Source organism: Elephas maximus, chromosome 13, assembly GCF_024166365.1.
Source record: "Elephas maximus indicus isolate mEleMax1 chromosome 13, mEleMax1 primary haplotype, whole genome shotgun sequence".
In the NCBI taxonomy this organism is placed as follows: domain Eukaryota; kingdom Metazoa; phylum Chordata; class Mammalia; order Proboscidea; family Elephantidae; genus Elephas; species Elephas maximus.
The window spans coordinates 73,941,292-73,953,430 of record NC_064831.1 but is presented as its reverse complement, the minus strand read 5'-3'; the positions used below and the strand labels follow the sequence as shown (position 1 = coordinate 73,953,430).

The 12,139-nt window shown below is 50.6% G+C and overlaps 1 protein-coding gene across 1 annotated transcript in view; it reads right to left on the bottom strand.

The window, feature by feature from the left end:
- Positions 1 to 11,003, bottom strand: part of AP3B2 (adaptor related protein complex 3 subunit beta 2) — a 29,127-nt gene extending 18,124 nt beyond the window's left edge. Inside the window, exons 1-4 of the mRNA XM_049852507.1 lie at positions 10,660 to 11,003; positions 4,438 to 4,513; positions 4,218 to 4,292; positions 3,839 to 3,934 (exon numbers count right to left, since the gene is read on the bottom strand). Coding sequence (XP_049708464.1) covers positions 3,839 to 3,934; positions 4,218 to 4,292; positions 4,438 to 4,513; positions 10,660 to 10,772 — 360 coding nt within the window. The 5' untranslated portion in view covers positions 10,773 to 11,003. The remainder of the gene's footprint in view (positions 1 to 3,838; positions 3,935 to 4,217; positions 4,293 to 4,437; positions 4,514 to 10,659) is intronic.
- Between the last annotated feature and the right edge of the window lie 1,136 nt (positions 11,004 to 12,139).

Below are 12,139 nucleotides of genomic sequence, written 5' to 3'. Positions count from 1 at the left end.
GACAAAGAAACCAAGTTGCAGAGGAATACATATATAAAAAAAAAAAATTTTTTTTTTTAGTATGATACAATTTACAAAATGACATATTGTTTAGGAATTCAGAAATAGGTAGTAAAAGAATAAAGATACGCATATAAACAAATACACAGGAAAGATACGTAGGGGGCTTTGGCTGTTTGGTAAATGCTTGGTTTCTTATGTTAAGTATATGGGTATTCATTATATTCTTTGACTTTTTGTAAGCTTGAGATAAATTTTTAAAACTTACAGCAAGGTATGTTTCAATGCAACATAAGGAGTTTTTCAAAAACAGTGATAGTTGCCCTAAGATGATGTGAGTTGCCTTACAGAATGAGGTCCTCATCATTTGAAATGACCTGGCAGAGATGTTCTAGAGCAGAGGTGGGCACACGATGGCCCTTGGGTCAAATCTATCCAATGCCTTTTTGTAAATAAAATTTATTGGAACACAGCCATGCCCACTAGTTTATGGATGCATTCACACTACAAGGGCAAAATTGAGTAGCTGGCATAGTTGACACTGTATTGCTTCAAAGCCTAAAATATTTACTATCTGGCACTTTACAGAAAGGTTTGCTGACCATTGTTCTGGAGTGATCATCGCACTAAATGACCTCTGATTTTCTAAAAGAGGAAAAGGGGCAGACTGTAGAAACTACTGGTAACTGCAAAAGTTGTCTCTGCAAAAATTCCAGAATAACTTTTATAAAACAATGTTTATAAAATTTTTATAAAATGGCTTAATTCTCATTCAAACAAAAAGTTTTTTTGCCAGTCTGAGCTGGATTCTACGGTTTTGGCTTTAAAAAAAAAAAAAACTGTTTACCTTATCATTGGAACGCTAAGGTTGCAGAGCTCTGTGAATCAAGGTTCAGAAGTGAAAGACCTGGCCTCTGATAGGCCCAGGTGAATCTGAGCAATCAACACAATAGCATCTAGTAAAGTGCCTGAGGTAAAGGCTGGATGTTCTTCAGCCAGCAAGCCGTAAGTCTACAGGGCCAGAGCAGTGAGGGCACATGAAGAAGGCAGAGCTCAGGAATGAGACTTGAGCAGCTGCCCTTGCAGCTTTCCAGTGAGCTGTCCTTAAAAGGAGTCCCTGGGTGGTGCAAACGGTTAATGCGCTAACCAGAAGGTTGGCAGTTCGAGTCCACCCAGCGGCACCTGGAAAAATCTACTTCTGAAAAATCTGGGAGCACAGTTCTGCTCTGACACACATGGGATCAGCATAAGTCAAAATATAAGTCAAAATTGACTGACGGCCAGGTTTTTTACTGGTTTGGTCTTTCAAAAGGAGATGAGGCAATCAAAAAATAGATTCCTCAGTCCCTGTGCAATTAAGATCTAGGCTCATATACTGTGAGAGCTGGAAGGATCCTTCAAGCAGAACTCTCTTTCCCAAATAAAGTCTTAGAAATGCCCCCTAATATTCATTTGTTTATTGTTATAGTTCAGTGGCAATAACAGGCAGTAAGCATATTGTTGTTAGGTGCCATCTAGTCAATTTCGACACATAGCAACCCTATGTGACAGAGTAGAACTGCCCCATAGAGTTTTCTAGGCTGTAATCTTTAAGGGAAGGAGCCCTGGTGGTACAGTAGTTAAGTGCTCAGCTGCTAACCAAAAGGCCAGTGATTCAAACCCACCAGCCGCTCTGCAGAAGATGTGGCAGTCTGCTTCCATAAAGGTTAAACCCACTGCCAATCAGCTGATAAGGATCACAGCCTTGGAAACTCTACGGGGCAGTTCTACTCTGTCCTGTAGGGTCACTGTGCTCAGAACTGACACCACAGCAATGAGTGTAGTTTTTTGAATCTTTATAGGAGGTCAGCAGGCCTTTCTTCCGAGGAGCCACTGGGTAGGTTCAAACCGCCAACCTTTAGGTTAGCAGCTGAGCACTTAACCTTGCACCACTAGGGCTCCTTATTAAGCATATATAAAGCAGAACTTTTCATAATGAATTAGGATTCCACAAAACAGTTGGACTCCACTCATCAGTTCAAATCCCTATTTTACTGGTGAAGAAATAGTCTCAGATGCATTTTACTGTGTGTAAGTTATTCCTCAATAAAAAGTTAAAGAAAAAAAAAGGCCCAGACAGGTCAAGTCAGTACATAGTTTTGCTCAGTTTCTGGGCTTTGTACTATTGATATTGCATAGTTTACATTTAAGAAAACTACTTGCAGCTCACACTTCATATAGAAGTGACTTTCTCTACCAGATCTTAGCCAGACTGTCACCTCATCAGGAAGCACTTTCCAGATTCCCAATCTCAATTAGGTCTCCCCTGTCATTCTGTCATGGCACCCCGTTCTTTTCCTTCACAGCAATTACCGTAATTGGGAATGATATATTTCAATCTGTATTTATTGATTGTGGCTCTGTGAGTACAGAAAACATGTCTGTTCTACATCAATGTATGTTACACCAAGAACCTAGTCAATGCTTGGCATAGAGATACCCAAGTATTTGCTTAGTAAATGAATTGTTCATGCAAGTGGTGATGTTTTCCTCCCCACCCCAAAAAAGCAGACCCTGCCAATCCCACCTGCTGGCCACAGCAGACAGAACCAATTGAGACAATCAATTTGCAGTCTACCCAGCAACCTAAAGAATGGCTGGGTATGACAAGATGAGCTAGGTGTTTCAGACTCCCTTCCACAGGGATCTGAACTAAATGTATGGAAAGAATAAGGGGTTCATGGTTATAATCAGAATGGAAAGGTCTGAGATGGAGAGAGCACAGAATGGCCGTGATAGGGACGACTATACCCTTGAGATATCTTAGATTAGCCAAAAAAGCGCAGTCAGTGGAGACTTATGCATGCATCTAACATACGTGAATTCAGTTATAGGTCCTGGGAAAAACAAAACGAAACAAAAGGTGAGAATCTTCACAAGTTAAATAGTGTGGGGGATTCTGCCCACAACTCCATTCTAGCTGACTTGAGTCTTCCCACTGTCCCAATTTCTGCCTGCCTGGGAGCATCTACCACGGCAAGGGTGCTAAAGTGTTGATATTTTTTATACCCTTGGATTTCTAAGACAAGCTGATTAGTTTTGCTGGAGCTAAACAGAAGAAAGATTAATATGCTCCAACTCAAGAGGGATGACTGGCTGTACTGAACTTATTAAGATGGAATTTTCATGGTTTGTTTTGACAAAACATGTATTGTCTTCTGTGTTGATCTTAGAACACAACTTCCATGTGCAAAGCAACTCTCCTGATAGTAAACTATGCTGTTTTCCTCTCAGTAAAAAAAAAAAAAAAAAAAATTTTTTTTTTTTTTTTTTACTGGGCTCAGATATTCTAAGTAAACCCTTTTGTTCTCCTTACCAAATTCCAGGTGAAAAGGTTCCCACAGTCATTGTTCACTACAGACACCTGGACTAGGTGAGCCTGCCAGTGCTAAAACTCTGATGCCCAGAGGCGAGGAATCCAGGTCAGCAGCTCCCTCACAGAATCTTGTCTTAACAAGTTTGATTTCTGCCTGGCTGTGGGCTGAAACGAACACCTTTACACCAGTGGGGTTGAGGGAGGGACTTTCTGTTGCCAGTGGCTCACATGGTTCATACCTGAGGCAGCCGTTATCACAGGCTCCTCAGAGGAGGAGAGATAGGTTCCTGGGTACCCACTTCATCTTTCCCATTCCTTCTGAGTGGGCCTCCACCCTCTGACTCTCCCCCTCCCAACTTTAGGCAATAGGAAGGGGCCTCCACACTCTGCCTCCCCCATGCTCACAGCCTCTACCTGGGCCCACTCCTCCAATATTGAGCCAATGAGACCCAGACTCCAAAGAGCCAAACTGAGACCTCTGACCTTTAGTCCACGCTGGAAGGTGGAGATGGACAGCAAGGCCAAGTCTTGTTGCTCCTCCGCATAACGTACCAGGTACACATAGACAAGTTTCTTCACCTGGGAGGAGAGCAGGTTTCTAACCAGGGGCTGGTGTCCCACCCCTTGGAATGTCATCACCCCAGCCAGCTGCAGTGAATGGGGAAAGTGTATCCTGGGTCCTTCATCCTGACTCACATGCAGTTCAGTGACAGGTAGACAGTGTCTTCTCCTGGGCCAGAGGATATTTCTCAGCAGGTCAGGCCCCCAAGAGCTGAATGGTTCCCTTCCTCACTCCCAGCCCAGCTTGAGTTTATTCCTGGGGGAGGTGGGGATGAGGGATCCTTCCCTGGGTAGTGCTTACCTCTATGTTCTTACAGGCCACATTCTTCACCACAGCGGGAAACAGGTCTGAAGCATTCTTTCCACGGGCAATCATCTGAGGTGGTGGCATCAGAGGAGAGGAAGAAGGAGATAGGCAAAGATACAGCACTGATTAGGGAGGGATCCATAAGGAGCCAAGGAGAGCTGCTCTCTGTCACTCAGGCCTTTCCCCCAAGGGAGGTCCCTCCTTCCCCCCTCACCGCCACAATTCTCTTCATGGCCTCCAGCTTGAGTGAATCCTTGTTGGTGTCCAGCATCTCCTTCAGGTCATCATGCCTGGTGGGAGGCACAAGGGGTCAGCTGAGGGCACAAGGGTTTAGGGGATCAATCAGGACCCAGCCAGATAGAAAGGACACAGGCCAGGGAAGGCTCAGGCAGGACCCCAACCAGAGGAGAAGGACCAGAGAGGGGCTGGTGGTGGTGGTGGTAAAGTACAGACCTGAGGACTTGGGGTTGGGAGAAACATGTGAGTCAGCCAGAAGTCAAGAGGAAGGGTTTGGGGTGCCAGTTCCTAAGGGACAGCTGGAGTGCATACAGAGTTACAGACCACTGGCTAAGCCTGAGTAGCACTGAGGGTCTGAGAAGAATGACAGAGCTAGGCACCACCTTCTCCAATTTACAAATGCACACCATTGTACCCTAGGGTCCCCCATACATACACCCACAGTCAGCTCACGCACCCCACAGACACCTACACACCCCAACGCCCCCACCAAACACGTACCATCAACATACCCTCTGCCACCCACATGTATCACAGATGCTCCCACATCTCCCTCAAGACACACCCACACCTCACAGACACACCTACAACCTCCATAATATACCCATAGACACACCTATCCCCACACACAACCAACCAGTAACTAACTGTCGTTGAGTCGATTCTGATTCATGACAACCCCCTGTGTGCCCATGGGGTTTTCAATGATTAATTTTTTGGAAGTAGATAGCCAGGCCTTTCTCCCGAGGTACTTCTGGGTGAGCTTGAACCTCCGGCTGTTTACTTAGCAGCTGAGCACATTAACCATTAACTCCCACAAAACCCCACCACAGATATATCTACAACCCACACAGAAACACACTCAGACACACTTCCCTACACAGATACACACTCTCCACACATAAACACCCACAAACCTATAGATACTCACACAGCCAACCTACATACCCCTACAGACACCCACACACATTTCCATGGACACACACATCCCCCTACAGGCACACTTACACACATGCCTCACAGAAACAAACTCACTCTCCTAGATGTATACACACACCACAGCCACACCACATACATAACACCTTTTTGACAAACTCGGTCACTCAGCAAAATGACCAGTGGAGTCCTAGTTGAGATCCTTGATGATAAACTCAGGATTCTAAGATCAAATATATCCAGCCTTAGGGGTCTTCTGGCCTCCATCAGAGGGATCAGGTGGGTGTCACTACACAGGCCCAGTGTCCTCACCTGTCACCTGGGCATGGCTTCTCACTGGGCTTTAGTGGGAGGTGGTCAGAGTTTACCCAGACTCCTAGAACTCTGGGTTTGCTCCAGAGTCCACTTCCTCACACCAGGGTGCTCTCACCACACCCACAAATGCCAAAGACCCATGTCAAATGCGCCAGCCCCAGGGCATGCACTGGGGCACCCATACCACTCCTTGGCCACCCAGCCAGGCACATACATTCCAGGCCACTGAAGGTTCCTGGGCAAGGGAATTGAGGGAAGAAGGGACCACTGGGTGTAAAGCAGACAGCACAGGCAGGATTGATGGTCAAACCAAGGGCACCCCTCCCTGCATATACCCAATACAGATAGCAGCATGCCTCCAGGGTGAGACCACCCTGAGTCTTCCCATCCTTGCTCCTAGCAGCTTATATTCCTAAGAGGGAGAGGAAGAGAGAGATGCCAGCAACACCCTAAGGCCATGAAACATGAATGTCCCATGGTCAGATCCCCTTACACTGCTCTCCTCTGACCTGACCCCTGTCCTGGCCTGAGGGACTTCCTGGGGTGCCTGGAGACAGTCAGGGGCTACAACAAGGCATTTTAGGCCAGTCATGCTCACCTCCCCTGACCCACACCCCTCCTCCCCACCCAAGTTTGAATCCACTAGCGGAGAAGAAGCTGGCTAAACTCAGTGTGTGCTTTATCCTGTCCCCAAAATCCACCCAGAGCCCACCCAGCCAGGGCCTGGGGAGAGGAAAAGATCAAGGTGGGACCTCAACTCTCAAATATTTGACCCATCTCCTCCCCTCAGAGTCTGTGGAGGGTTATGCTCCTCATCTGCCCCCACTCATACACTTACCCCCATACTGTGCCTCTGTGTACCCTCCTCCCCTCCCCTCCCCCACCTGCACACACACACACACACACACACACACACACACACACACACACACACACACACACACACACACACACACACACACACACACACACACACACACACACACACACACACACACACACACACACACACACACACACACACACACACACACACACACACACACACACACACACACACACACACACACACACACACACACACACACACACACACACACACACACACACACACACACACACACACACACACACACACACACAGAGCCTGGTCCCTAAACACCAGCCCAGTCCTCTTCCCCCTGAGAAGGTGGGACTTGTAGAAGTCTGAGCTGTCAGTGACCCTGGCCTTCCTGGCTGGGTGGGGGCCCAGGGGTCCCTCTATACCGTAGTGGCTGGGTCTGGTTCTGGCCTTGGCCATGCTCTGGGTCAGGACTTTCCAGGGAAGTTTCTGGGGTTGTGTCTTCCTCCAGGGCCTGCAGCCGCCGAAGCTCCTCGGGCTGAAGGGCCTGGTACCAGGGTGGGGGCCCACCTTCAGGGTCCAGCACAGGGCTGGCAGCCTCCTGATCAGCTCCACAGGGCCCCCTAGCCCCTGGCCTCACCACGGACCCCGGGAGCTGCAGGAATCGCTGCATGGAGAGCCAGACCCTTTTCAGGAATGAGACTGAGCTGACCAGGAGCCAGAGCTGCCCTCGTCACTGTCACCAGATGGCCTGCCCCCGAAACTCAGAAACCTGACACTGGCAGGGAGGAAGGCTCTGGTTTCCTCAGCAGTGTTCAGTGGCAAGGCCTCAGGAAGGGGAGGAGGGCAGGACTGGGGACTAGGGCTGCACCAGTCTCAGAGGAGGGGAGGAGAGGACTAGGAGGTCGGGGAGTTGATCCAATGGGAGGTGAGGCCTCAGCTCTACTCCCACGCCACAGCCGGATCTCATCCTCCCAGAACTGCTCTTCCTCAGAAACCTCACATACCCTTCTCACTCTGATCCCAACCCTCTTGATCCTCACCTGTCTTTCCACAGTCAGTTCCTTGATTTCTTCCTTCCTATTGGCCTTTTTTTTTTTTTTTTTTATTGGCCTTGTCTCATCTTTACCTTCTTCCTACCTGGCCTAGGCCCCAATCCATCCCTCCAAATGCTCTCTTGCTCATGTACGTGGCCCTCTTGTCCCACTGTCCTCCACTGCCCCTACCCTGCCGGGTGGCTGGCTAGCTTTATACACCAGGAGGATTCCAAATCCCCTCGTCCCTCAAGTCCCCACCCACAGCCTTGCCCTCAATCTTAATATAATTTCACTATCTGCTTCTCACAGAAAATGAAAGGCCTGAGAAAAAAATCCTCTGCTGCTCCCTCCCCCAGACTCACATACATCTGCATCTAGGTTTTCCTCTCCTTTCCTTCTCCCTCTGGGGCAGAGTCCTCCCACCCAGCTCTGTAACCCTCCCCCGCATCAACGCAGGGCTCTGGAGCTTCTTTTCACTCCCTTCGGTCTCTCCCACACTACTGGCTCCTTCCTATCAGCAGTTAAACTTGCTCTAGTCTCTCCCATCCTGACAATAAACAAAAATAAAATAACCAAACCTGCTTGAACTGATCTTCTCCTCCAGAAACTCTGTCTCTCTTCCCTTTATAGTCAAATGTCTTGAAAGCAAAATTCCCGTTCACTGTGTGTTGTTTGTTTACCTACTATTCCACCCTCTATTCATTTTAATCTGGCTTTAGATGCTGATTAATTTAGGGCTGATGGGTCAAGATGTTTGCAATTTGCATTTAAATGGTTCAGACCTCCCCACCCACCCACCCCCCCCAAAAAACAACTATATGGTTAGAAAAAACAACAACCAAACCAGTTGCCATTGAATCAACCTGAACTCATGGCGATCCCATGTGTGTCAGAGTAGAACTGTGCTCCACGGGATTTTCAATGGTTAATTTATATATACATGGTTAGAGAAAGGAAACATGGCAAAATCTCAAAGATTTTTGAATCTAGATGAAGCATACACAGGTGTTCATTGTATTATTCATTCAACTTTCCTGTATGTTTAAAAGTGTTCATAATAGAATATTGGGGGAAGAAAATAACTTAGCTCTTGCTCGCCTCACTTCATGAGAACTGGTCTACCAGGGCAGGCAGTGGGGAGTTTGGGGAGTTGGTAAGGCCTCCTACTTATTAAACCCAGTGGTCATGAAATTTCTTTCCTTGTTTTACTTGAGCTCAATGGGCAATGATGCTACTGACCACTTCCCCCTCCTTGAAGCCACACTTTATTTATTTCCCCCCTGCCTTTTGAGTCACTTCCCCATTCCCTTGAAACACTTCCCCCTTGTTCTCTGGTGACCCCTAATGTTGGAGTCCTCAGGTTTCAGACTTAGGCCTTGTCTGAACTCATCCACTCTCCCTGGATGCTCTTCACTTCCTCAACGTTATTTTCCCCAAATCTGTTTGTAACCTCTTTATTTCCCGTTACAGTGAATATCACCACCATGTATCTAGTTGCCTGAGCTGGTAATCTGAAGTCTTATCCCTATCTTCCCAGCCCCCCTCTCCTATCCAATTTATCTTCAGGTCTGTGGCTTCTACCTCCACAGTGGCCCTCAAATCCTCTGCCACTCCTCTAATCAAGGGCTCCTTCATATCTAGACTATCAACTTCAACACACCCCTCGGTCACCTCTGGCCTTCAATCCAGCTCACCTCCAATGTCTCTGTAATCCAGCCTGTGATCCTTCTAAAATGGAAACCTATTTAGAACCCTTCAAGAGCCCTCCTCCCCGACCTTGGCATTTCCCCACCCTCATTTTGGCCACTCCAGTGGCTTGCACTATGATTCTGGCCACAGGGTACTCGCACCTACTAAATCTGTGGCCTAATGCTCCTTCATCTCCCAGCCTTTGTTCACTCTTTCCTCTGTCTGGAAATCCCTGTCTCTCACCTCCCTGCTCTCCAGAGCCAGAAACAAACTCCTCTCACACCTCCCTCCCGGTGCCCCCACTACTCCGAATTATCATGGATTGTTTCCTCATCTGTGCTCCCCTTTAGAGCAACTTGAGGACAAGGACTGTCTCTTGTTCACAGACCTATCTTCAACCAAACCCACTGAAGTCCAAACAATTTGGACTCGTGGTGACCCATGTGTTACAGAGTAGAACTGCTCCATAGGGTTTTCTTTGCTGCAATCTTTAAGGAAGCAGATCACCAGGCTTTTCTTCTGTGGTGCCACTGGGTGGGTTTGAACTGCCAACCTTTGGGTTAGTAGTTGAGTGCAAACCGTTTTCGTCACCTAGGGACCTCTGGACTTGGCACAGTAGCCCCTTAATAAATTCTTGTTTCAGAATTTAGGAAAGAAAGAAGGAATGAGAATCTAAGATGGGGGAGAGTGGGAATTTGATACAGGGAATATAGGTGCAGAGCAGAAGCAGGAGTGCCAGATGGGAGGCAGGGATGAGAACAGGGGAACCAGAAGGAGGGAAAACGAACTTGTAGGAGGTGCCAGGCCTGGGAGGTTCTGGGTCTAGGTCCAGGGCCTGCCTTCCTGGAAGGACCCTAAGCTCAAGTTCGCCCACCGTGACCCATCCTCGATGTTGCTTTGGAGCCAAACGGGCCTTTCCCGAAAGAGATGGGGAACCACTGGTGACGAAACCCCACAAACAGGGGAAACCTGGGTCGGGTGGATGGGCGGTGCCGAGGTAGAGCTGTCTGGCCCACCCCCACCAGCCTCGGGAACCCTCCCCCCTTCTCGGGTCCCAGGCTGACCCCTCCAAGAAAGAGTGGTGACGTGAAGGGAGAAGGAGGGGGTATAATGTGGGAGAGAGGCACCGCGTTTGCCAGGGGCCTGCCAAGGGAGGGGGGCCCGCCAAGGGAGGGGGGCCTGCCGCGGGTGGGGGGCCTGCTGCGGGTGGAGGGCCCGCCGCGGGTGGGGGGCCCGCCGCAGGCGTGGGGCTGGGCGAGGCCGGGGCCCGGCAGCCGGATCGGGGCGCTGTCCATGGTGCCAGAGCGGACCGCGGCAGCCAGGCCCGGGCGCGGCTATGGAGGCCGCGCCCCTTGCCGACCCTCTCGGCGAGGTCCCTCACCGCTTGTAGTCGGAGGAGAAGATGCCGCCGCTCGCCGGGTCGTGTCCATACTCAGGCTCCCCGGGGCCGCCGGCGCCGCCCTTGTCCTCGCTGTAGGCGGGGGCGGCCGACATGGGGCAGCCGAGAGAGGGCTTCCCTGGGGAGGAGGCTGAGCGGCCGGGGCTCGACTGGGGCCTAGAAAGGGAGCGCGGGTCTGACCGCGGAAGTCGGCGGCGCGGCCCGGCCTCTGCAGAAGCCGCAATCTGCGGAGGCGGAGGCTGCGCGCGGATTTATCAATCAGGCCCGGGAGCTGAGCTTCTTAAAGGCGCCGGCGCCCTCGGGGCGGAGGGCGTGTCCGCAGGGGGCGGGGGGCGGTGCGGCAGGGTCTGGCCCGCCCCAATCCTCAGCAATCCCCTCCTCCCCTAAGGACGGTTCTGGTCTTTTAAAGGGACTCTGCACCCCTCCAGGCTTGGGGTGAGCGGAGGCTGCTGGGCTGACGGTAGGACAGCCTTTCGAAGGATGCAATCCACCTGCCCCCATCCATTGACAGCCTGGGCTTGCGGAACGGGTCCTAGGGGCTCCGCTCATCCCAGACACGTGCGCTTATGTTCACCCACCCAGGTGGAGGAAGAGTGAAGGCTGAAGGGAAGCTCGAGCCCGCAAACTGGCGGGTCCGAGGACAGGAAGGAGGCACCACACACGGAACTCCTTCTCAGATGATCCTTCTGTCTGCCCCCACTTCTCCTTCAGAATCTGGACCTTGGTTTCTAAGCGGGAAGCCGAGAGGCTTCCTGGAGGTAGTGGAATTGGGGGAGGGAGGCGGGCTGGTATAGAAGCGCCCATAGTGGGCTGAGGACGAGAGATGGGGAGAAGATAGAGGACTGTGAACCCCGAGTTCAGCTTTGGAGAACAGTTTAATGGCCCCTTTTGAAACTCTCACACCCACTCAGGAGGATCAGAGGTCCACGCCTAGTCCACCATCACGTCCACCAACACCCAGCGAGGAAAGGAAGGGGTTGGGGGCTGAGTTAGGTTCTGGTGCGACTGCCAGAACTCCTGGGGTCCTGCGAGGTCTCCAGCTCAGCTCCCAAGGCCCGAGGGACCCCTGGGAAGGACGGCCTGGATCAGAGGGCAAGTAATGACCCGAGCAGGAAGAAGGGAGATCTTGTGGTCCTGAGTTGGGTGTGGAAAGAGATGTATTCGGTTGGGTGGCTGAGGTCTCTAGGCTGGGCTTGGGGAATGGAAGAGTCCATAAGGGTTGTGGACTAGGACCCCGGAGGAGTAGCATGGCCAGAACTGGTGGGCCAGGGTGGAACTGGGCGGTTCCAGAAGGATGGAAATTGGCGGGGTAGGTAAACTCAATTGGGCGAATACAAATGGGGCGGGGCCTGAATTTGAGCGTTACCTGTTGGCACAGTGGTTAAGTGCTATGGCTGCTAACCAAAAGGTCGGCAGTTCAGACTCACCAGGCGCTCCTCGGGAACTCTGTGGGGCAGTTCTA